This window comes from Gobius niger (genome assembly GCF_951799975.1).
Source record: "Gobius niger genome assembly, chromosome: 20".
Lineage (NCBI taxonomy): Eukaryota > Metazoa > Chordata > Actinopteri > Gobiiformes > Gobiidae > Gobius > Gobius niger.
The window spans coordinates 12,391,329-12,417,604 of NC_136871.1; the positions used below are offsets into that span (position 1 = coordinate 12,391,329).

At 42.2% G+C, this 26,276-nt stretch overlaps 1 protein-coding gene across 1 annotated transcript in view; it reads right to left on the minus strand.

Moving 5' to 3' along the window:
• LOC306980018 (receptor-type tyrosine-protein phosphatase gamma-like) overlaps nucleotides 1-26,276 on the minus strand; it is a 294,918-nt gene that overhangs the window by 24,716 nt on the left and 243,926 nt on the right. Inside the window, exons 6-9 of the mRNA XM_079579221.1 lie at nucleotides 23,048-23,114; nucleotides 12,918-13,075; nucleotides 8,063-8,252; nucleotides 971-1,155 (exon numbers count right to left, since the gene is read on the minus strand). Of these exons, the coding sequence (XP_079435347.1) occupies nucleotides 971-1,155; nucleotides 8,063-8,252; nucleotides 12,918-13,075; nucleotides 23,048-23,114 (600 nt within the window). The remainder of the gene's footprint in view (nucleotides 1-970; nucleotides 1,156-8,062; nucleotides 8,253-12,917; nucleotides 13,076-23,047; nucleotides 23,115-26,276) is intronic.

Genomic DNA, 26,276 nt, shown 5'->3' on the forward strand with positions numbered 1-26,276 from the left:
GCTCGGCTTTTTATACAATAAATGCTCCACACAACACATTCAATGAGACATTATTGGTGTCATGGTAACGCAGCGGTAGTTTTGTCTGCCATTGTCTGTTTTGTTCAGAATGGCGTGAAGGACGTCTCTGTACGCAGCAGAATGCTTGGTCCCTTTTAAACTTTGCAGAGAATGCACGAGTACGCTCCAGAAATGCAACTGTTGTTAATTGTCCATTTCTGGTGTGATTTACGAAGAGTGCGAGGTCTGACGGAAAGGTGAGAAGAGTGAAGTCCACGGCATAAACATTTGTGGATCTGATGATGAAGGAAAAAATGTTTCTCTGAGCTTTGCAGCCAGGGGGCGCTCTGATCTGCAGTTTCCCCACACTACCCCTGGCCCAAGGTCATGCTTTGTGCTCAGCAGCATCCCCTCCAGCGCTGCATTAGTATTCTGCACTGAGCGGCAGACCACAGTGTGAGGGAATGAGCTCTGGTCTGCTCCGGGACCTCAGCTGGACCTACTCTGAGAGAAGCTTATTATAATGTAACTACCAGAATGGATTGAATCTTCTGCCTTTTTTTTGGGTATACTTTGTAGTTTTAGCATGTTATTTTATGTTCATAGCCAGGCAGTTGCAATGCTGTGTTGAAAATTCAAAGAGTGTGAGGTCCAATGCCTAAAAAGCAAAAGGATAATAAAGTTTGCGCTGTCAAAATGCAACTATTTGAGAGATGAGAAATGTCACTGTGTTATTGTTAGCTTCAGAAAACTGACTGAGGAAATGCAAATGGGAAGACAAAAATATCAACAATGAAAGAAAAAGGCACAGGGCGTTTATGCAAGCTCATGCGTCATTCACAGTAGCCTACACAAATCCTTTTGCATAGTCATATTGTTGAATGAACACGTAAGAATATGCTGAACTCTCTTTAAGATCAAAGCTCATTGCAGTGTGTTTGTGGCGAAGTGCGTTCAGACCGTCCCTCACCAGTTTGTGCCTGGCGTCGGTGAGATGTGTCTCCTCATAGCTGTCGTCATGAGCTGTCCAGCTGTAGGACACCAGGAAGTGCAGGATGGGGGGGTGGTATGTGACCTCGGGATGGGCCCAGCGCACCACCAGGGCACTACTGTTCACGTGCTGCACCTTCATGTTGTAGGGGGCACTGCTGCACACTGCAAGGCAATAGAGGATAAAAAAAACAACATTAACACAACTGTAAACTGGGGCCACAAACAAGTCAAATATGAGTTTTAAAGTGCATATGACACAATACACACAATATTTTGCGAGAGCACCATAACTATATTCAAGATTTTTTTTTTAAATGTTACCGGGCTTTCTTAAGTTTGACCATCTTTGTGGTGTTTATAGTTTCACTACTTTATTGGACGCCAACAGGAAGTTACATAGATTGAGGAAAAAAATTCAAACTGTTGCCGTGCAAAATGGGAAATCAGTGAGTCAAGCTGCTATGGAACTTTACTTTTATTTATGTCACATCCTGTCAGTAGCTTAAAAATTCTAATAAAAATATTTTCTTCCCAACATTTGACAATTTGCTGCTTCACTGAAATAAAATGATCATCATTGCTTACAATAGATGCTATCCATCAAAATAGCCAATCATGTGCATTGGTCAAACAAAGAAGGACGCTGCCTCCGTGTTCTAAGACTGCAGGGACCGTTGTGACCACTAGATGTCTCTATTTGAGCAGCATCACTTTGACCATTTCCTTTATACTGAACGGCAAATTCTTAATTCCTATGTTGAATAATGCAGCAGTTTATTGGCAGTACATTAATAATAGACCTATTAATGACTAAATCTGCTACCTGGAAACCTTCGAGTGTTTAGTTCCGCTAAATACCTTTCCGCTATTCTCATTGCTACATAATTGAAAGCTTACTGAACATTATTAACATTTTCACCAAGTGAAATTTTTTTATTTTATTTTCGCTCTTCTTCAAAAATCAATGGTTCCTGCAAGAGCTCTAATACTTTACTTATGATTACACAAATACACAACTGATTCATTTCATTGACAAACAATGTGCACTTAGAGAAAACCAAACGTATTTAAAATTAATTTCAGAAACAGTAAATAAAACAAACTGAATCATAAGTCTCTCTAAGTCAGTGTGTTTAACAGACACATTTTAACGGCTGGGATTGGGAATAGCGATTCAGTCTAACTCAAGTTTGTGTGTTATGTTATGAAGTGCTGGAGGAGCAAAGTATTAGCATAACCAACATGGCACACAATGATTATTCCAAACACTGTATTATATTATGCAAATGCCGCAGGTAATTCAATGATGAGCGCAGGTTCATTGAGATTAGGGCTCACGTGCCTACCCCCAACCAAATTGATTAGCGCGCTCCTAAGGTAGCACTGAAGTTGCTCTATTCGCAACCTGTGCCGTGTCCCCTGTGGCCTAGCATTACTAAAACCATTAGTCTCTCACACACATGTACACGATGTGGAGTCAGCCAGTGACCTCTGCACAGACAGACCATATTTAACACATTAAATCAGGCCTGGCCCATTCAGCTGCGCCACTGTTGGACACAGGGGCACAGCTGACGAATGCAAGATTACAACATATACACATATTATAATCAACATCCTTACTATAAGCTCACATCATAACATTAGATATAGCATGTTTCTCTCTCACAGGTATATTTTGGTCAAAGGGTCTTATAAATCTACATAGAAACAGAAGTGGCTAATCAATGAATTACATTGCAAACTTGCCTCTCAACTGGCTTCTGTTTATATACACCCGTCACATAAAGTATGTATAAAAAGTTTGTTTGTACTGTATTTTCCAGACTATAAGTCGCAATTTTTTTCATAGTTTGGCTTGGGGTGCAACTTATACTCAGGTGCGACTATATAACAAAATATATGTTATGTTATTTTCACACTGACAGCCGCTAGGGCGCTCTAGGCTTGTGTACCAGTATCTGCTACTCCTGCACGGTTGTACAATGACAAATAACACTTACTTACTCAAATACTTACTGTACCACTGAAAATGTAAAAAACGGATACGTTTGGAGTGAGAGGGACTGGCGAAAAGCTGAGGTTACTCTTACTGCAATGAAGAAAACAAAAATAGCTAATTGTGGGCTAAAAGCTAGAGCCACAGCTAGAGGAACGAGCAACGTGCTGCCGGGAGAGGCTTGGTGTAGTTACGCCTCAATGCCCTTGTAGTGGCCAAGGCTGGTGCGATTTATACTTCGGAGCAACTTATGTTTTTTTCTTCTTCATTATGCATTTTTTTGCTGGTGCAACGTATACTAGGCTAATACGGTAAACACAATTCTTGCACCACTTATGCCAACTGTTTTACACTGAATGGCATCAAATTGCAATTGAAAAGCTGGTATCACCGGGTATTTGAATAAAAGCATTAAGCATACATCGTGGCCGTTGGCTTGCCCGTACATGTGTCTGTTTGTGTCCATGACTGTGTGCCTCGATGAAACGGGCTTGTCCCTGAACACAAAGGCTTTGTGATGAAGAGATCCTCTTACAGCTTTCATCAGAGATAAGCGGCCCTCACTGCACTCGCACACAGGAGGGATGCGAGGTGGCAGAGAGTGATGGAGGTGGGGGTCCAGTCAGGGGCCGTGGGGGGGGGGTCTACACAGGTGGAAGTGCTCCACTCTCATACGTCTCAGAGAGGCTATTTGGCGGAGGAAAGGACATGTTTGGCCCAGCGGCGTGTTGACCACAGGTGATGGATGAGCGGGCCTTGATTGTGGGGTTGGCTGCGGGCTTCAGCTCTGGACGGACCGCACCAAACCTCTACTCCGGAGCATCTGATGGGAACCGCTGAGGCTCTGAGCACTACCTACTACTTCACAAGTACAAGCTAGAGGGCACGCATTTCCTTGATAATGCATGCTCACTGACTTTTAGATGCTTTAACTAATATTTTATTTATTTACTACATAAAGGGACTATACAGAGTTTAAAAATGTCAAAATCATGTATTTTTCTCCCCCTACATGTTCCAGCAATGTCCTAATGTGGAGGATGAGCCCAGACATGTTCACCACAACTGCCTCTAATATTCTGCACTGTCACTCAAAAAGGTGTTAATTCGGGTCCAAAGTGCCGTCATGCACGAGCTTAATATAGAAGGTGCAGTTACACTTATGACCTGAGGTGGTGGTAGTGAGAATAAAAATGGCTAACTTGCATCTTTGTCCTCCTCAACACACGTCCCCTTGTTGAAATTGCATCGTGAGCAAAGCAGAAGTGGTGAAAGTAGGCCAAGAGGGTGTAAGACACAAAAGAGGGAAAAATATAAGCTTTAACGGAATACAAAACACTAAAGCGCTCAGATTACAACAAAATAAAACAGTGGAAATTTCAATTGTCTGTGATCACTAACAATTTTTCAGTGTTTTTGAAATGTTGGTAATATTTCAGGACGCATAATATTAACAGGGATACTTCGCTGCAGAGGAGAGCTGAGCAAGAGCAGCGAATAAGAGCTTGATATTATAGAAAAACAGAATTAAATTCAAAATTCAGCGACTCTCATGAAGTGTGGGCAAACAGGGGATGTTTACACAACACTTCATAATTTCAATCTGAATCTCTCTGTGTGGGAGGCTTGGCTGTGTCTTTAACACATCTGTGAAAAGAACTCATGTGCGAACCAAGTGCTGCCTGGTGCTATTGGATGAGAACAACAACATTTAATATACATGAAAAAAAAAATACATAATACTGCCATCTTGGAAATGTTATTGAGAAAAGTGGTTCATCCATGTGCGCCTATTACTCATTTTCCAAGGCGCCTAAGCTTTGCTGTCATCATAAACGTGCTCTGTGTGCATATACTGTAAAGCTACACATCCACAGCAGCGCATCATCTTTACACATTAAACCTTGATTTGCTTCAGTTTTGATCTGTACTGGAATAGACAAGTAGAATAACTATAAAATGGATCACCAGTCACCCGGAGTGTAACTTGTTCAGACACTTTTAACAAAACTGCGTGGAAAATGTGCTTTGTAAAATGTGTGCTTACTTTAAATCTACTGGACTGGTGTTACATTAGCAGCTAACCGTGTTTTATGCATTTCCTCATCCAGTCGTAGCGCCCAAGGACGCACCGAGCCATAATGGAGCTGCTCTCACTGTCAGGAGGGCTCTAAATTGAGAGACTCTTGGTCAGCCTCTTGTGTTGCTCGCTGCACTTGTGGGCACTTGTACGGTTCTGTACGGCTGTTATCTGGACACCTACGTAACCTGAAAGTTCCACCGCAATGGCGAATACAGAGTGCGTTGGCAGAAAGGGAAGGATGCTCGTACTTTGCATTATGTGCGTCCCCTGTTACTAAAAAAAAAAGAACATTAACATGCATTACACAATTTCAATGCAACGTTGTTTAAAGGAACAGGCCACCGTCTTTCCATACTGAGATATGTTCTTAGCTGAGCTTAGACGAGTTGATATGTACGTGTCTGGTCTTTGTGCGTGCCCTCAGTCACGCAAAATGACCAAAGATGTTGCTAGCATTTGGCCTCTCCCAGTGTATTCCTTTAGCTCCAAACGGGGGTGAAGTTGGAAGCGACCACGCTCTTCCATGGGCACTAAGACCAGACAGGTACGTATCAACTCGTCTAAGCTCAGGTAAGAACATATCTCAGTATGGAAAAATGGTGGCCTGTTCCTTCAATCTGCTCAGACTGCTCTGACATTTTTATCACAAATGTTAGACTTTTTATCAAAAGTTTTGCTTTGGCCACAAAAATGTTAAAATTCACCACAAAATCTATGTTATTCAGCATTACTGTCAATCACTGGTCGACTTGTCACCCTACGTTAGCTAATTTAACAGTTAACTGATCCAGCTGTGATGCGGGTTGCTATGGTGACACCTGCATAACATTATATCTATAAAGTCAACATCATCGCCGTTTGTGTTATATGTATTTAATACTATAATTTCACATCACCCAAACCCAGGCTCTTGTTTATTGTTTTTTTTTCCCCATCATTGCCAGGTCTCATAGAAAAGTCATGAAGCCTTTTCTCGCACCATGTACCATAGATGGTACTTCGGCGTCTTCGAGCGGTACTCAGGCTAATCTGCAATTTTACACTTCATTCATTATCGAAGAAAGTGCAAAATTTCAGTAACGCCTGTCTGGTTCGGATATAGTTTGCACACGGTTTAGACACAATTTAGTTATGAAAGACCTTCTTTTTTTTTTAGACCAAATTTAGTCCTGATTTGATTTTGGTCTTGGAAGGTGAAACATTTTCTGAATAGGGGCTGTGAAACGTTTGAGAACCACTGGTGTATTAGATAAAAGCACATTTTAAAACAGAAGATGTTGCATTAGACAGACATTAAAATGAATGCATGGTCAACTCTATTCAGACACGTGGCAGAACACATGCTTTGTTTTTTACCTTCATGTTTATGCATCCATCTGTCCTGTCATTTTCTACACCCTCAATACAAACTGTAATATTTCTACTTAAAACAAACAGGCTCCACTGCAGCACCCAAGGACACAGTACACACAGCTTTACCGCACAGGACAGGGGCCCGATGCCAACTCTCTCTCTCACACACGCACAGACGCAGACACACGTAACAGCATCAGTGGTGAGGGGAGACATACAGTAGGTGCTGGTGGCCACTCCGAGTGGACCATATGGAAGTGTCTATAGTGGGGACAAAGGGGTGGGGTGCTGGTGCTGCTGGTGGCGGTGGTGGGTAAACCTGGAAGGACAGTTGACACAGCACAGATGCTACATGACCGCACATCCGCTCCCATAGCACACACACACACACACACACACACACACACACATATGTAGACACACATGTGCGCATGCAGTGAGAGGTAATGAGGGAGCAGTGTGCAAACTGGTGAGCCTCCAACTGCCTTATGCTCAGGGAGATCGCTCCGAGTTTCCCACCGGCACACACACACACACACACACACACACACACACACACACACACACACACACACACACATGCGCTGCTGTGTCCAACCTTCATCTATTCATTCACTTGCGCAAGCGACCAGTGAGAGCAAAACTAACACACGACATTATCCTGAATGAAAACCAGTAACAATTTATCTTTAAAAGTAACCAACATTTGATATTGCGCCACGTCGTGTTTAGAGCAATTCTGGGATCAGGAAGAGTAAAACCTGGACAAGAGCCAATGAAGCAACTGGACAGGCTGGATTTCTCCCATTCTTCAACAGCGACAGAAGGAGGAAGTTAAATTTTAATTGCAATGGTCCTAATTTTGTTTCCAGCTCTTACAGACGCTTCCGCACATCCCGATTCTTCACTTACATCAATTTAAATTCATGTTTTATCACTTTCAGACGGACTCAAGAGACGATAATAGGCTATGCCACGCACTATACCAACAATAGCAATAGCACAATAGTGAAGTTGTAATTACGGACTTTGAACATTATAATTCATTTAAAATAATGGCTGTGTTAGAACGACCAACATAGCCCCTAATCTCTCACTCGTGTAGAGCAGCTCACACAGACTAAGTGCTCTCAAACTGTTGTCGATTCAGACACTATTTCTCCTCGCAGCAGATGACATGAATCTTGCACTTGGGTACATTCCCTACTCCCTGGTAAAAAATGGATTCTGCAAATAAAGTGATTAAAGTGACCACTCCATTCAAATTGATGATTATTAGTCATATTAGCCAAGATGCACTGTGGGAAATTTTGAGTCCACTACACTCCACTCTCTGGTCTTTCAGACACATCATGGTTTGACCTAAGTGTACCTGGGAAAAACGGGACTTTTGGACATAGCAAAGAACATTTGTTATTTACGTTTTCTCTGCGATACAGTAGAACATTATCTGACACTATTGGTGTTATATTTGGGGTTGCAACTAGAAAAGGTTGAGAACCACTAGTTTAAATGATATACTTGATTTTCCATTTACCATGAAAATGCCCAGTTGTTCTGCATATTTATTTTGTAAGTGACTCAACAGCAGCCATGGGGAACGGGATAGAGTACATGTATGTTAGTTGTTGCACCTTTGGAGGCCTCAGTGCCCAGGGGTCCGCTGTTGTCGGTCAGCTCCGGCAGCCAGGCGTCTTTCACGGCCGATTTGTAGACCAGCCGGTTGTCCAGGCTCTGAGTGGGCCTGAAGTTACTGCGCAGGTACTCCACGCTCTTCACGTGGTCCTGCTGCTCCGTGGTGAAGATCGAGTAGAACGCCTCCAACTGGGAAACGCACACGAGAGCGGAGAGAACTTACACAAGTGATCAAATCATTGCACGAGAAAATAATTAGGATTTCATCACATATTTTACATTCAGATCTTCCCAAATTGTTTCCACTGAGAGGTTGAAGCGAGGTCAGTGAGAAAGAGTGCGTGGAGGGAACTTTTGGTTCAACATTTATTTCTGTGTATAAAAAGTACAGAAGGGCAAGAAATGAAAGTTACTGCATAAATCAAGGAAAGCCAATAAAAATACCAAATTATATAACAGGGTAAAAGTAGGCTGAAATGAAAATAGAATGAATTTAAATTTTAAATGATGTCAAAGAGTTGGAGCCTGCCTGAAGGGTTTGTAGTTTCCTAACACAAGATGGCATCAAGCGAATGCATCATCAGAAATTTTCCATATTACATGGGCTTAAAGCAGGGGTGGGCACACTAAGGCCCGAGGGCCAAAGGCGGCCCGTGTATCCCTTCAAACCGGCCCACAAAACCTGTCTAAGTCCGATATGCCTTGTCTCAAAAGGGTTGGAAAAGAAAAAAAGGTAATTTAAATAATGCATAACTGCTGCTATTTTGTTGTTTTTAATGTGTGTAGCCATTAACAGTCTATTTGAGAAATGTGTTTCTTTGAAGCAGCAAAATGTGCAATTGGTCTGGCCCTTAAGGCAAGTTCAAAAGCCCAAATGTTTACCCATGTCTGGCATAAAGTAACACAAACTAGGCAACTATTTACCATAACAAAGTAAAACTCTGTGTGCTGGTAAAACTGGTTGGTGTGGCGTGACTATAATTTCAACCGGAAAAGACTTATTGAACGTGAATCATGATTGGGGCTCAGAGCCTGGCTGAAGATTGCAGTAATGATATGGAATACATGGCGATGAATGATAGCCAGACTCTTCCCCTGGAGCCCGGACACTGGTGGTGGTAGGACGACCCAGGGCTGCCATTGGCGACGGCGAGCAGAGCTGAGGAGAGACCTGGTGGAGGAGAGTCGCAGCATGGCTGGGAAACGGCCGAGTTATTAGATCAGAGAGGTTAAGAAGGGATCCAGGGCGATGATTGGCTGACACGGAGGTGCAGCTGGAGCTGAGGCCGTGATTGGATGATTGGTAAAGGCTGCTGATGATATTAGGCAATGAAGGAAGGCTGGTACGTCTACCATGTTGAATTTGCGCTGAAGCTTCATATAGCATTTTGATACATAGGAGCATCAAAAAACAGTGAAATATGCCATTACGATTTGACAAACGGAGAATTTGCTAAAATTCATTGATCTAAAGGGTATAAGTGGAAAAGATGATAAAAGTCAAGCCGAGCGTGGAATGAGAGTCATTTGGTTTGGACTGTCACTGATCAAAACTGCGTGTTTGGCAGCACCTTTGGAGATGAGCAAAGCTAAACAAAATGGGCTTAACCGTCCTCACTTTTATGCATTGGGAGACACTAAAAAAGCAGACCCTCCGTGTTTCCGCTGGCGCCACGATAGTACATTGACTTATTTGTGTTTATTTGGGTATTTAATGAAAATCTTCCTTAAGTAAAGCGGCGCCGTGGGACAAAATGGTGGATTTGTGAATAACATTTGCAGTGTGTTGGCTGGGGATGCTGGAGTTGGCCTCTTTCTGCGTGGCGCTGTTTTTGTCAGAGACATGCTGCGTGGCTGTGGAGGAGCAGACATGGATTTGCTCAGTGTGGTTGGAGTGTCATCTCTGTCTGAGCTGGCACCCTCACTATATGTGCTGGGAGAATGATCGAATGAGTCCAGGCCTGTGTGGAAAGCTGCGGATGGCGCAAACTAAACTCTCAAATTAATGACAGCACTAACGTTTAACTGGCACCACAGCTTGGCTACTCTTAGATATTACTTTTCTTTTTTTCCCCCTCATTTGCAGAAAAGTGTTAAAGTCATGGTGATAACATAGGAAAGGAAAATAGACCTAGCTTAATTGAAGGGAATGTGACAAATACTAATCTGAACCTTAACCCTAACTAAATGTATGGATTCTAAAAGACCTGGAAAACATGGCTCGTATATTTTTGGTAAAATGAAGCCTAGGCGTTAATTCAACCTGGGAGACTAATTTCAGCATCACCTACCTCCAGCCAATGACCGCTTCTGAGAGGGCCACGCCTCCACCTCAGCCATCAGCATAAGAGCCGCACCTCCGTAGCAGCCAATCATTGCCCTCGGCCCCCGCTTTTAAGCCCCAGCAATCACGGTGCGTTCGCTTCCCACCTGTGCTGCGACCCGCCTCCGCCCCATCTCCGCCTCTTCCGTCCACGGCTTCTGCCTGCTGCATCTTCACGGGTCTTCCATACCACCACCAGTGTCCAGGCTCCGGGGGAAGACATCCCTAACTACAAGCTGTTCATCCATACTGACTTTCATACGTCAATACACATGTCAATAAATAATCTTCCTAATCGCTGCTTTTGTCTGTTTGAGTCTATCCAGGTTGAACAGCAGTAACTGTGTGTTTTTTTGGTGCATCCCTGACATCCGTCTCCATGTTCACACACCACTCAAGCGCAATAATTTGGGCATCTTCTTCATCCTAAAATGTGGTCCTCTTTTGGCTCATTATAAAGCATGAAGCAAAAAAAGAAAAGAAAGAAAGACATGAACGAGACAGTGGCTGCTCCCGAACATCCACATGTGTGTGCAGCGTGCTCAGATGACGGTTGCACAGCCCCCATCGATCCCGAGTAAAAGCAGCGCTGTCTCTCCCACTGACCTACTTCCATAGCCATCTAAAACAACAGGCACACAGCTATTCCCTGTCCGGCCCGGGCTTTCATCTGCCTCCATCACGTCCTCCTGAGAGCTGGAAGGAACCCAGCGCACTTGAAAAGACACGGTCCACCTCATCTTCATCCGCGCAGGCACAGGAAGGACGCCGCCTGCCCCGCCGCTCTTCTCTCTTCATTACTCCCCTCCGCATTTTCAGCATTTGCATCATTTCCTCTGTCTTTGTTGGGATTTGATGTTTCAGAGCTACACTCATAAATGTTGGATTATGTCCTCAAACATACCATCTGTGTATTGTGTGCGCTGAGGGCTTTCGCTAAGACGATGGGTTGCTTTTTTTTTTTCTGATGCAAGAAACGAATCAGCTTTCACTTTTTTAATTTCTTATCTTTGACATGAGGAACTAAGCGCCCCCCGTTGTCACAAAATTCCACTGAGCACTCGCGCAAGAATGTCCAGGGTTCGACTCTCAGACCTTTTGTGAGGATTTTAAATACTCTCCCCGTTGATCTACCAAGAATATGCACAATAGCCTTAGGCAATAGGGTCTGGAAATGGGTCTTAAGGTGCTGCACTGCTCCTGTCAATAACAAAAAAATGTCTAATGCAGACACATTTTCCCGACAGTGAGGTCTACGAGTAGAGAAAAGCGCTTCATTACGATCCTTGTTTTTATTCAGCCATAGCTGTACTCTCTTGATCCAGTTCCATATCTGTGGATGGCAGTACAGAGCCAATGTTGTCTTGTTTTCTGTGGATTCTCATTTAATATGACTGTACTTCACTGAGATTTGGCACACAGGCATCGGTGTGTGGGCTCTCTATTGATTTATGGCAGCTCACTCAGATTTAGAAGATATAAACATGATAGAAGCATGAACAGACTGGGCCACCCACGCTGCGCAAGGGCTTTCCCTCAGGGCAACTCACACATAGAAACGGTCAAAACAATGCCAGATTTATGAAAATGAACGCAGAGTGAAGAGTTGAGTATGTACATAAATGTCATCATGAGGGTTAGGCGTTTCCTTTTTGTTTCATGTTCACTACAAAAACTTTATCTCAAGCATGGGTTTAAATTGCTTGATTTCTTTTCTTCTTATTATATTTATATTTTGTTTTGAGCGATTTTCACTCATTTAGACTTTTTTTTCCCCTGATCGGATCAAGAACACTTTGCTTGTTCGATGGCGTCAGACTGGTTTGAAGGTAATTATGCTTGAAATAAGAAAGTAAAACTGCCAATGGTCACACCCCATTGACCATTGGGCAAATAGCTTTGCCCGTTAGCCTGTTAGCTTCTTCTTCGTGATTCCATTAGTGTGTATTGGGGCCTCCAACCCGGTGAAAACAAACAAACAAACAAAGTTGCAATTGTGGATTTCTGGCCAGAAACACCAGGGGGAGATGAAAGACCCTCCAATCATCCCATTAACCCTTGTATTACCCCCAGAGGGACTAAAGGGACGGAAAGGATTTATTAAGGTAAACAAGTTACTAAGTTCTGCTTTAACTGGTCAAAACAATACAAATTTAAAATATCATGCTCAATTTGAGAGATTTAAACTAATCTAGATATACATTTTTGGGGGAGTTTTAATAATAACCATACCATGTGAATCTGTGTAATCTTATTTCTCTCAATCCTGACAGTTGACAACTTTATATCATAATTCCAATTCCTTTTTTTGGCCTGTAAGCTTTAATGCATGGGACACCTCAGGGTGAAAGGGGATAAAGACCAGGGAGAGACATCTAATTTGTTGGAGCGGGGACTCAACCTCACAACGCTCTCGGCAGTGTTCCAACCTGTGCAGCAGCTTTACCCACTGCACAACCACTGCCTTTTCTCTCTTTTTAAGGCCTAATTACTGTAACCATCTTCCCCCACGTGGGAATAAGCGTGCTCACCTGTTTGTAGGAGACGTAGATGGGGCGGCTGAAGACGATCCACTCCACCACCTTGCTGCATGGCGGTGTGGTCAGGGATCCGGTGTAGCGGTAATAACTCCCCAGGGACGAGGGCAGCAGGTCCTTCAGCACAAACGGCTCCAGGAAGGTCTCTTTTTCTGTCGGGAGAGGGACTGATCAATATCGCGGGCCCGCAATACATGCACCCCTGCTTCTTTGACGAACAGGTTGGAGCTCACCCAAGCGCTTTACTCTCTGCCGCTTTATGCTATCGATTGCATTTGCATTGTGCCTGCCTCGCTCACCGTCCGTCTATTGACAGACATAATTGCGGCAGACACCTATAATTATAATGGCCGCTGTTGGGTGGCATAAACAATACAATCAGCCATGCACCTCGTGTCTCAACAGCCAAATGTTGACAGTGGAAAATTACGGGCTAACAATGTGTGCCTGGGAAAATGAAACTAAACAGCCATTAAAAAGCAGCAGTGATGTGAAACAGTAGTTAGGCTCAAATAAACCCATTAGGGCCGGCTTGTGTGGAGGTACAGGGCGGAGCGGTCAGCGCATAGTTCAGTAAGAAGCAGCGTCCAAAGGTGTGTCCACTGTGGATAGAAAGTGCAGTCGACACAGTGAGTTTTACGCTGTGTAAATGAACTGTTATGTTTCCATGGCTTTGTGCTTTATAGCCTATTAAATATGTATAGAATTCGGTACAGCTCGAAACGCTCAGATCTTTTCATTTTGGTTGTTCCGTTCAGTGGCTGCTCCAGCAAATAATCTGTCTCCATTCATTTTATCAACTGACTGCACCACATGTTGATGAGTTTATCTGTCACTGCATATGGAATCGACGACTTTATTGAAAAACACACAAAAAACAAACTTAAATAGTATAGAAGTGATTCTCAGGCGCGTGCCATCAACTACAACCTCACTAACATATTTTTCATGTTTAGTCTCTGAATTTAGCTGCCTCAAAGGAATACATTCAAGGTCCCATTGTGGTAGGGTTTATACCACCCTCCAATTTTTCCCAGCAACCTATTAAGCGCCCACAAGTTCATTCATCCCTGCTGGTCTGGTTTGTCACCCCACACCATCCCTCTGTGTTTTATGTTTATCTCTTAAAGCAGTACTAAGTAACTCATGCCCCTAGAGGCCGCGCTACTGCAGGTGTTGTAGCACGTTGCGTTTTTTTACTCATTAATTGTCCCTGAGAGTAAATACTACACTGACAGAAAAGACAAAGTGAGAGAGGGATATTGTACATGCAATTACACAATGGAGCTAATTTTTTTTCACTCAAATTTGACTGGAAATATCTTTTAAGTGGGGCTAGCAGTTAGCTTTGCTCGTTAGCCTATTAGCTTCTTCTTCGTGGTTCCATTAATGTGCATTGCGCCTCTGGGTCGGTGCAGGGAAAGCTGCAAGTGTGGTTTTCTGGCCAGAGACACCAGGGGGAGATGAAAGACCGACCACTCATCCCATCAACACTTGTATTACCCCCAGAGGAACTACGAAAAGGATTTATTGAGGTAAATATGTTACTTAGTACTGCTTTAAAGCAGTATTTGCAAAAAATTTTTATTTTTTAGTCACAACCCGAACCGCTGCAATGTTCGTGACCATAGATTTCATAGAAATGCCTTTAGTTATCTTAGCCTGTTCCTACAAATGCGTAAAAAAAATTGCTGTCAATTTCCAGTTCCATTCAAGTTGTCCTATCCCCATATGTACATTTTATCCTTTTCATGTTATTGAAATAATTGTTGTGATTTCTTTATCATTAACATCTTATAAGATGATGTTTAGTAGCCAATGGATGTGTATCCGACTCCACAACTAGCAAAAACGTAACTGAATTTGTGTTAGCATTGTGTTACCTCAGAGGACACTTTAGAATGCAAATTTTAAGCTAAAGTAAAATCTCTGTTAATGATTTCTAACTGGGCTTTGACCTTCAATGGGTTGACAACAGCTGAAAAACACCTGGATCGTTCCTATCATAATTTGTGATGTTTGATGGCTAATGCTAACGGCGATAGGCAAAATACATTAAGCTAACTGATTCTCCGGACTTTCCTGGACTAGCCGACTTGCTAGCTGTCCACATTATTTCTGTGTTGTCTCACAGGGCATTGTTAAAAAAAAAAAATCAAAGAAAAAGGTATAGAGCCTGAATGAAGTTTAAATAATAAAAAAAGCCCTTCCACACACTTTTGTTTCAAGCAAGTCCAGGTTTTGTATTTGAAATACTAATGCAAAGATGTCCAAAAACACTTGGAAAGCCTGAAAAATGTACAATATACAACCTTTAAGAATAAAACAACAACTTTGAATTGAATGTAGAAAAGCTAATACTGGCACAAACAGTTGCCGCATGTGGGGAGCAGAGGAAGACATGGTGGGTGCAGATGACTTTGGGCTGACAGGGCGGTGCGAGTGTAAGTGAGGTGTTGAGACACGGTTTCGACACAGTGAGCTGACAGCCCAGGTACAGCAGTGTGATGTGTGCAGCGGGGCGGGTCACATGACACCACCCCGTGCTCTGACTAACACTGTCTTCATCACTGACACAAGAACACCACTGCCTCCATAGTCTGCACCTCGGGATGGGTCAGATGTGGGAGAAGGCCAAATGCAGAATCTCCTCCCCCCCAAAAAAAACCTTCTCTGTCCCAAATAAACGTCAGCCGTCATCATTACAAAATAATTAATGCATTGCCTGGGCAAAAAATATCATGAGCAATGAAAAATAAAATGTCCACGGTCACTGAGACATGATTCATTTTTTTTTTTTATTAAGTTTTGTAAAAGCAGCTTCATTCATTTTAAGCAAAACCTTTTAGCGCACTTTGCTTTCTTAAGTCCTCGACAGAGCTACTATTATTCATATTATACATTATTTATTTACTAAGTACTTACTTGAAAGCTCAGTGAGAAACTCTACACTTTTTTCATGAGTGTCACAAAAACAATTAACAATTAACATTAACATACAGTAGGATCCAGAGTAAATCTCAAAGGCATTTTATTTTCTGTATAATTTGTGTCTAATAAATTGTATTGTCCAGAATTATTTCATCGTCTCCCTACCTTAAATTCCACTCACTGCATCTTTGTGAGTCACATGACTTTTAAAGCTAAAACAGTAACAGAAAACCCTCCTGCTCCTGCTGCTCTCTGCGTCTCAGTTCAGAGGCTGCTTTGAGCTGTGTGGCAAGTGCGCGGCAAAGTGAGCAGCATGAGTTGGACGTGATAATAGCGGAGCTGTGCTGAGCTGTAGAGTTGACAAGAACAATTTCATATTTCTGCATCTGGCCAAGAGTTGTCAGAACACAACTTCAGACTTGCCTCGTTTTAGTCAAACCACACAAGCCGTGAGAGTAGCACGAGCACAACAGAGGAGTCCGTGTTCTAGGGTATTTTCACGAAAGCCATAAATCTGGTCTAGCTCTGGAAGTGGCGCCATATAGCAAACTCCAGACGCGCATGAGCAATTGGGGGCATAAAAAAAATAAAGGTTTTGCAATAAGCTCTCGACAACAGACTCTAAAACGTCTCACGCAGTTGACCAGCTGTGCAGAGAGAAAAAGAGAGAGAAATGTCACATGAACAAATTTATTTTCTCATCGATATTTGATGCCGTGTTCTTATACAAAGCTGACATTGTTTTATTTCAAGTTATAAATTGATATCTGAACGTTTAATTTGGTGTCTCCGATGCCATTCGATACCCTCACTATGTTACCATCACATGTATTTGATATGGACGACATCCAGCGACCTGGTTAAAGTTAGGGCCAGAAGTTGGAAAATGGGGAAGTTCAGTAACAGGAATAATTTAGGTCAAGGTACTTTTTTAGTTTTATCTCAACATTAAATGTATGGTTGATGGATGGGTGAGTGTCGCCGTCATGTCCGACTTCCGTATAGGTGACGTCACCCTATAGAACAGCAGAGGTGGGAGACTCGAATCACATGACTTGACTCGAGTCAGGACCTGAGACTTGACCAAAGCTCCAAAAAGACTTGACTTGACTCAGGGCTTGCTGTTTGTGACTTGTGACTTAACTTGGACTTGAGGCCAATAACTCTGAATGACTTGCTGTGACATTATAGTTATTATTTATTTGAGAGAAACTGTTGAAAGATCAGGATTCATTGCGTAAAAGCGGCACATCTATGTCTACATATGGTAATTGCTTTCTCGGTCTCCCGACTGAGTGTGTCTAATCAATACAGCGCGAAAAGGCAGGAGGAAATACCATGTGCTTCTTTGGATGCATTAAAAGTTGTTTACAGTGAGTGAAGAGGTGAAGATTCATAGAAATGTTTAAGTCCTTCAAATGCTGTCCCAGTCATTTTGTACATACATGGAGCATTGAATATATATCTATTACATTTTGTAGCGATCTGAATATTTATTAGACTTTCAATCCAAATCCATAAGATTTTAAAAAGTTTGATTTCAGCCTAAATGTTCAAAATTGCTAAATCTTGAGAAAACACTTGTATTTTCAAGTAGATTGAACACGTTTTGAAAAGAAGAATTAGGCTTAACGCTGACTTTTGCGCCTTGAGGTGACTTGCCGGCTAAAGAAAGACTTGACTTGTCTAAAGCTATGACTCGACTTGACTCGAATTGACCCCATGACCTATCGACTTGGACTTGCTTGAGACTTGGACCTTCACGACCTGGGCTTGACTCGAGACTTGCATTTAGTTACTTCCTCCCACCTCTGTAGAGCAGCCTCACATTGTGGGGCCATCGTGCATCAGGTCACAAAACAGGAAATCTGGAGATTGTTTAGAAACCAGAGATTTGAAGCCGGCTGCACTTCCCTGAGGCCGGCGTATATCATAAATCAATAATCTCCCCACAGAACCATTCACAAATAGAACAAATTAACTGAGAGCTGATTCTCTAGAGAACAAGCTGCGTTGTTTTCAGTTTGACCTTTGAGTGAGGCCACAGCACTTTCACACATGGTTGAAAATGATTAATATTCCATATCAAAGAACCCCTCCTGGCCATAAGCAGCAGCATCAAGTCGTCAGAAAGTCTATGCATTAATAAGACTTTACCACCTCTCTCTCGGGCCATACGTGTGTGTAAAACCGCTGTCGGAGCGTGCTTTTCGGCGGCGGGCGTGGGCGTTGCGGGAGTCTCGCGGGGACACGCAGGCTCAGTTTGAAGCAGAGGTGTTACAGGAGAGAGTCGGAGAGAGTGCTTTAAAGAATAAAAGAGCAGCACTCGTTTATCTGCCGCGCATTAGATTGCTTCATTTGCACATGAAATGAGCGGACATTTTCTGCCTGGATGAGAACTTTGCATTTGTGGTGATAAGTGGATTTTACTGCGGCGAACAAGAGAGCAATCGCTGTGGGGACTTGTGGGTAGTGCGGATTTATTTGCAATTTACTGCTTTGAAAAAATGCTGCTGATCACAGTCTCAATTTGTAAAACCACTTAAAACAAATTTGATTGAGTTTGTTGACAGATTTAACACATTTCAATAAAGGTTTCCCTCTATGAACAATTTACTTAGTCTTACTTGGTAAAGGTTGGCAAGCCTATTGATGTATTGTTTGGAAAATAGCTGCCACTTCTCTGTTAGTTTGCCACCAGCGATTAAAACAAGGTAACTGCAGTATGTCAGGAGTAAATAAATAAGTGCTTTGAGAGTTTTGCGAAGCTACTGAACTGCAGAAAAAGAAAAAGGAGTGCTTTGTTTGTTTATTGGACGCGGGGGCAGGTCCATGCCTGTTTATTATTTAAGTGGTTCGCTGGTATGGGAACTTACTGAAGAAATCAGTAAAAATACAAGACAGACTTGTTGAGTAGATCGATCCATAATTCATCAAATTTTGATGCAACAATGACGCAAAGCTGCTCTTTATTTACAACACTGAGCCTGTTCTGTTGTGTGAGGGGCTTCAGGACCATTCACTTCTAAACAGGAGCATCAATCTTCAGCTGTGCTCTGAACTGATTATTTCAATTTCATCATGAATCAGTCAGAAAACCAACAAAAAACAAACAAACACCATATTCTCTGTAGGTAACAATTGTAAAGTGATTAACCCACACAAAAGGTGTAAAGACTTCAACATAATCATAGGAATAAAAAGAGTCACATCCTGAATTACACTGTATGCTCTTAGTGCAAAACAACGTTGACATTAATTGAGGCGCTGATATGTAATTAATTCAGCGTATAATGAGTTGAGCGTGTGTGACTTTGTGTGTAAACTGAGTGGACAGTGGCGTGTGGACAGATTATTGTGAGCGTGAGGGAGAGAGGCCCTGTCAGTGAAGCCTCTCTGTATTTACACACCTGTCTGCCTGCTCTCGCGGCGCACTACTCAAACACACTCCTTTCAGCCCGTCAGATTTATTACAAGTCCATTATTTGACGACCACACACAGGGCAGAATGCGGCCGTTTCGTTTATAAAAACTCGAAGGGCCTGACTTGCTCAGTGTTTACCCACGTGCTAAGTCGATAGCGTGTGCTAAAGTAGCAAAAAAGCATTTGAGATTTTCGGTTCTTGTAAACGCCCCAAAAAGCCACAGCACAAACACATACATATCACAATGTGCCGCTAGTAAAATAAAATATTTCTGCTGAACATCAACATGCCTCAAAACAGCATGCACTAATCTTAAGTAGTACTTGCTTTGCATCAGGCCCTAAATTCTGTATTTCTCGACCACATAATAAAAACCCTGACATTTCACTCTCTTTTCAGGTAAAACTGCAACAATAATGTTGCTGTAAAGACTTTTTGTGTCTCTCTGTTTTCCCCGGGTGCTCCGGTTTCCGCTACTTCTAAAAAAACATGTACAATAGGCCAGGGAGTGTGTTTGTGAGTGGGACAAAGATGCAAATTAGCCCATGCTTCAATCCGGCGTGGCATGTTAACATGCATGAGTCCCATGTGTGTTCATTAACATGCCCTATAAAAAAATAAATAAATAAAACATAAATAAATCCCACATTGTCATTTACAGTTTAGTAGAATCATTTAAAAAAAGAACTTCATCATCGTAATTTCTGGTCCTAGGATTTTCTTCTCTGCTTTTCTTCTTTGGATACGTACGTATTTCTACTCCAGGATTTCAGTTCTGTTGCTGTCACATCTTGATTTAAGACTTTTTTTCAACAAATCGGGCTGAAATTTCCCCCAGTGTAGAGTTTATAACCTTTCATCTCAATGACTACTCCGCTTTGCTCCAGAGGAAGGTTTACCATTTGCAACAGTGCCATATCCTGACCTAGCAAGAACAGCACAGTGGCAAAGTTGTAGCGCTCACAAAGGGTGAAGTAGTTGAGACAGACCCTGTCTGCTCCACTCTCCTCTTGTCTCATGTCGTTCCACATTCTCTGTATGCCCTCACTGCACCCTGTGTAGACAATGGACTCCTCTCTGTGGCTTTTACAACTCTTTTATGCAAATGCATCTCAGGCTTTTTAGCAGCCCGACTACAGAGAGATGAAGCTCGTCATTGGGCATTTGTTCCACTGAAGTATCATGTAAAATGCAACAAGGCATTAGGTACAAAGCGAGGAGTCTGACCTGCGGTGCCAGACAGACTCAGATACAAGACAAGAGAGCGGTGTGAGGGATGTTAACGCCTGCTGCTTTGTACAGTGGCAGTGGAGAATTAGCTCAGCACCTCCTCAGTGGGTAGCCTCATCCACCCGGCCCAACTCCTCGAGACGGCTTTTTGCCGAGGATGAATTATGCAATCAAAAGAGTTTATCCAGACAGCTGAGCAGGAGATGAAGAGCAAAAATCAGGCTGTGGCATATTATCAAACTTTCATTTGGCCCTGAAATTCATTCTGTTGTTGAAAGCCATCATTGGGGATGAAGAAGAGAGAACTTAGCCATGGGGTGAAATATTTGATCATGGCGTGAATGCACTTGAGGGCAGTGTGCTCCAGACAGAGGGCGTGCAATCAGAGTAGAACTATGAAACTCATATGTACAGGCCATTAATTTGTTAATGCACAGAAAAAAAGGGTCCCTGAAGTGCTCATTTAGAGAGAGGCGCTGAATAATGAAGGAGCTGGGAGTTTCTGATGAGAACAATCAAAGCTTGAGTAGCCTCAAGTCAAGGCTCTATAAAACATGAGTGTGTGTATTTGAGGCCTTCCTGCTGTGGAACATGCACGCTGCAGATGGAGGCAGTCTTTGTAGCAACATTGAAAACAACATTGATTTAGTGGTTATGAAAACACACACATCAAGGTATTATTTTGCCCGTTAGTTTATGTGTGTGTAATGTAACGCACAAGTGCCCGAACAAGAGAAATATGACATTGATTGGTAAACAACTATACTTGTCTTTGTGCAGTATATTTATTCCGTTCAAAGATATAGGATTGTGTTTTGAATTGTTGATGGTTGTGGCAATGACTCTAATCTTCCATCACTGGGACAGAACAATGCATTTTTTGTGGCAGCTCCAAGCCAGTTAAAGGGATGTTTCAGGATTTTTGACATAGGGCCTCATTTCCTAGTTATCCAGAGTGTTGCTAATTTCTGGAGATATTTTTTTTGTAATTTATGCAGTTCTTCTGTTTGAAGAGCTACGTGGCGTTAGGCTAATGCAAGGCCAGCGCATTTCTACAATGTCAGCTAGCCTGCATTAAAAACAGTCTGCAGTGCACCTGAGGCAAATCACTTAAAACGCCAGACTAACAATATAAATGTCTGTGTCGATAGAGTAATTTTAACCATTTTGCATTTAAAAGAACTTATATTTGAGCAGCATCAGCTTCGTGGTTGTATAAGAAACGCGGCGGCGGAGTGATCTGCTAGAAAATAGTCTCTCAAAATGTGATCATTCATGTGATGCAAGGTCAGTTATATTCCAAAAATTATTCTATCGACACAAACATTTATATGGATAGTCTGGCGTTATAAGTGATTTACCTCAGGTGCACTGTGGAGCGGGTCAGACTGTTTTTAATGCAGGCTAGCTGACATCGTAGAAATGCGTTAGCCTTGCACTAGCCTAGCACCACGGAACTCTTCAAATACTATAAGAGCTGCATGAATTGCAAAAAAAAATATCTCCAGAAATCAGCAACACTGGATAACTAGGAAATGAGGCCCTATGTCAAAAATCCTGAAATATCCCTTTAAGACGAGGGTTGCTTTAGGGACAGCAAACTTCTATGCAGACTGCTGGCAACAACAGGGACATATTCACATATGAAAGACATACTTCCTTGTCCCAAATGTGAATGAAAGTGTAATAGAAAATGAAGAAACTGCTATTACATAAGAGTGATGAGATGTCTGGAGAAAGCGGTGAAAGGTGTGAAAAGCTGTAGAGCGTGCAATTGTCCAGCAAAAGGCACTGTGCGCCCTGCCTGATCATGCTGTGCCTCACACTGTGAACACCACAAAAAAAAGAAAGTCTGCAGCGGTTCCTGTTTCTGTACACCTTTAGATGCATTCTGGGGGAATTCTGGTGCATTCTAAAGTAATAGTAAGTCATTATTTAAAGACAGCGGTTTGATTAAATATAAATGTATGAAACCTCCAATTTTGCTGTTGTGGTTTGGCAATATTTGACAACAATAGACCGGGGCTACAACATCGTGTAGAAGATGGTTCTGAAACCAATGTACGGCCATTTTGTAACGGTGTAAACAGTCCCTTAGTCTGGCCAAACTTTCTCAACTTGCAAAAAAAAAAAAGGATGTTCAGTAAAGCGGAGTCATCAACGTTTCTCATCGTTGTTTCCAGACCTTGGAAATGGCATCGAATTATTCCGTGTATGGATTTCGCTGAAGGTTCTCACATGCTGGAGATAAAAAAAATTGAACGTCGAGCTGTGTCCTTGCGAAGGACACTCTGAAAGTCAGTGGGAGGTTGTTTTGTTCTGACCTAACAAGAGCAGCAGTGTTGATCGCCTCGTCAAAGAAAATAAATGACGCGGAGGAGAATTTATACGTTTCGAAAATGATGGATCAGGCTCGATGCAGTATTTTTCTTGGCACATTCTAGTTGCAAAGTAGATTTCTTCTTGTTGACAACACTGACTCAACTATAAGACTTCAGTGCTGCAGTGTAAAATGGAAGCTGTGGCTTGATAACTTACCATGATGCACCACGCCTTTGAGTCCATGTATGATCGGCTCCACCGCTGGGTTATCCTTGGCTCCAATCTGAGGACACACACACACACACACAACCGGTTAGCCATGCTTTATAAACATACATATTTTTAAAGTACTTCTCTTCCAGGCAGTCAGAACTACGACATTCAGCGTTCACAGCAAGTGAGAATGAATCTGATCTGGCTGTGCGCTCTGTTCCCCGCAACGCATTGGAGCTCTGAGTAAACCGGACAACGCTCGAAGACCAGTAACCAACACGGGCTTGTAAGATAGAGACAAAGTTGTTACTTGTTTGCGCTCCTGTCCGCACAGATGGTTTTGGGTTCAATCCCTAGACTCAGAGGCCTTTCTGTGCTGAGTTTGCACAGTATGTTCTCCCAGTGGCTGCGTACAGTACATTTCCTTTCTGTTCTGGTTTTGCCTCGCACTATAAAACATATATACAGTCTGCTCTAGGGCTTGGACTCCACTGTAAACAAACCTGAATCGCATTTGGATTTTCTTTGCTTGATGGTGTTTTCTTATTATTTATGTATTTCAGCCCCTTCCCCAGTGCGTGGTTACAGTTTCTGTTTAAATACAGGACTGGGTGTGCGTGCTCGAAGGTCCACCAGACGGAATTGGGGAGGCGTCTGGCAAAGCAGTGGTGGTACTCTAAGGGAAGAGGTCCCGAATGCTCTCTCAGACTAACGTTCATAACAACAGGAGGTTCTCTGTGCCGCTTCTCCTCCACCACTCTCTCCGCGATCTCGCCGCCTCACTCCGCCGCACACTCCCCTGCCTCGCCTCGCACTCAAACAAGCTCTTTATTGCACTTGCCGCTAATATCTTCTTGTGCTATTTGAAATGATTACAGCTGTGTGGGCGGCTGCAAAGTGACTGGAACATTGTCTCACTTTATCTTCCCTTAACCCTTTGTGGTGAACATCTATACGTTCTTTATTGCACATTCTTCTTTTGGCTGTGCTAGTTTCATCGTGTTATAAAAAGTCACTGATGCCTCTGTAATTGAATTCGAGATGAGACACAAAGACTGGCAGCAAGGACAAAAAAAAAAACGACTTGGAATTTCCAATATTATTTTGCTTATTTAGAACAAATCACTTTAATTCGTATAACTATTAACTAAATAACTCGCCGATGCACAGTTAAGCTCTATAAACCCCACCTGAACAGGGCGCTTCTTTCCAGTTTAGCTTTAACCAAATCGAAAGCCAAAATAGCGACAGAAAAGAGAGGAAGATGCAACACAAAGGCGTCAAAAAGAGCAACAGAAGTGACCAGAGTGACAAAAACACAACAAAAAAGTGACAAAAAAAAAAGGTGTGAAAAACACAATAAAAAGTGGCAAAAATGGGACGAAAACACAATTTAAAAAAAGCTATAAAAAGAGCAATACAAAAAATTCGATGGAAAAAGAAGGTGACAAATGCGCGACAACAATGCAATCAGTTTTGTAGGTCTTAGCTTTCAAATGACCTATTGGCTGTAAGCTCCTGTCCAGAAGCTTTTAGATTTGGGTAAAGCTTAATTGGAGAAAATGCACTTGTTTAAGGCGGGTGGTTAGGGGTTAAGTATAGCTATTGTATTTGGTTCAATTTTAATGCCTCACTTGCTCATTACAACATTCAGCTTTTGTAACTACACATAATAAAAAGTATTTCAGTCATCATTTAAATTTGCACAACTTTATCATTTGGTAAATAATGTATAGTAAGCAGCTAAATATATGTTGCAAGTGTTGCCAGAGTGGTTAAAAAAGTCACAGGAACAATTGAGGTGATGACTTTTTATAGGGTTTCTTTTGAAACTAAATGAGTCCTTTCAAAGTGGAAATATATGTGGACTAACTGGTGATAGATTGAATGAATTGTGTGCGTGGCTAAAGGGCCAGTGGACAATCTTGTGCAGAATGCAAACAGCAAGTGCTTCTTATACAGTCTGATTACAGTCATTTAGCCCTGCCACCTCACAGAATGAACTCAGACAAAGTGAGAGACATTAATTATGCGGTTCTCTTTTTGACCACGGACACTGGTAAATGTCAGCCACAAACCACTTTAGCTTCCTTCAGTTGAGATCTATAATTATCAATCCATTATTTAATGGTTCAATACGCGCTTGTAATTACTAAATTGGTTAGCCATCATAAAAGCCATTTTAGTGATTAATTTCTTTCTTTCTGAAGCTCACAATTGTTTCTTTTTTTTTAGGGTGCATTTATGTCATGTCATACTACTTGGCTTGTGTACATGAAATATGCTTACTTCCTTCGGTAACAACGTGTCCTGTCCTTGTTTTACTCCTAAAGATGAGTTAGGCGTGCCGCGCTGAAATAAATCTATTTAAACATGGCAGAGAACATGCATCTAGTTGTTTTTTGTTAGGCTTTAATTTGTCGCTAATGTCAAAGCAGAACAAAGTAACTCATGCCCCTAGAGGCCATAAGCACCACTGCAGGTGTCGTAGGATATTGCAGCTTTTTTACTCATTAATTGTCCGTGAGAGTAAATACTACGCTGAGAGAAAAGACAAGGGGAGAGAGGGATACAGACGGCATCTCTGGAATCGCCCATATATGGTCATGTTGGAAACAGTTAAGAGGGAAAACAATTTGGAGAAAAATCTAAACTTTGCCTAATTATTCAAAAACTACTTTAACAAACGCTGAATAATGAATATAGTTTGCTACTAAATAAAGATACAAAGACATGGACAGGAGCAAAGTGGTTCAACAGCCCATAAATAAATAAATAACGGAGAATGCTAACATGATGCTGCATGTTAGCATCGGGCTAATGCTAACGGTTAGCTAGCAATAGCTACGACTGCAGTTTTTTCACTTCGACTGAACAATCTGCTGTGAGAAAATATCCATATTGGCCCGATTTGCACTTGACTTTATTTATGTGTGGGAAATAAGTTCATATTCTACCAGAAAAAGCCAAGAAACTGTGGAAAATTGTGTTTCTCTAAAGATTCTATTTTCCCCCTCGGCGAAGCCACGCCCCCTTCCATGATGAGATGCCGTCTGTGTCTATATTGTACATCCAATGACACAATGGAGATATTTTTTTTCACTCAAACTTGGCTGTAAATACTGTTTAAGTAATGCTAGCCTGCAGCTAGCTTCGCCCGTTAGCCTGTTAGCTTCTTCTTCGTGATTCTATTAGTGTGCATTGTTGCCGAAGTTGCAATTGTGGAGACACC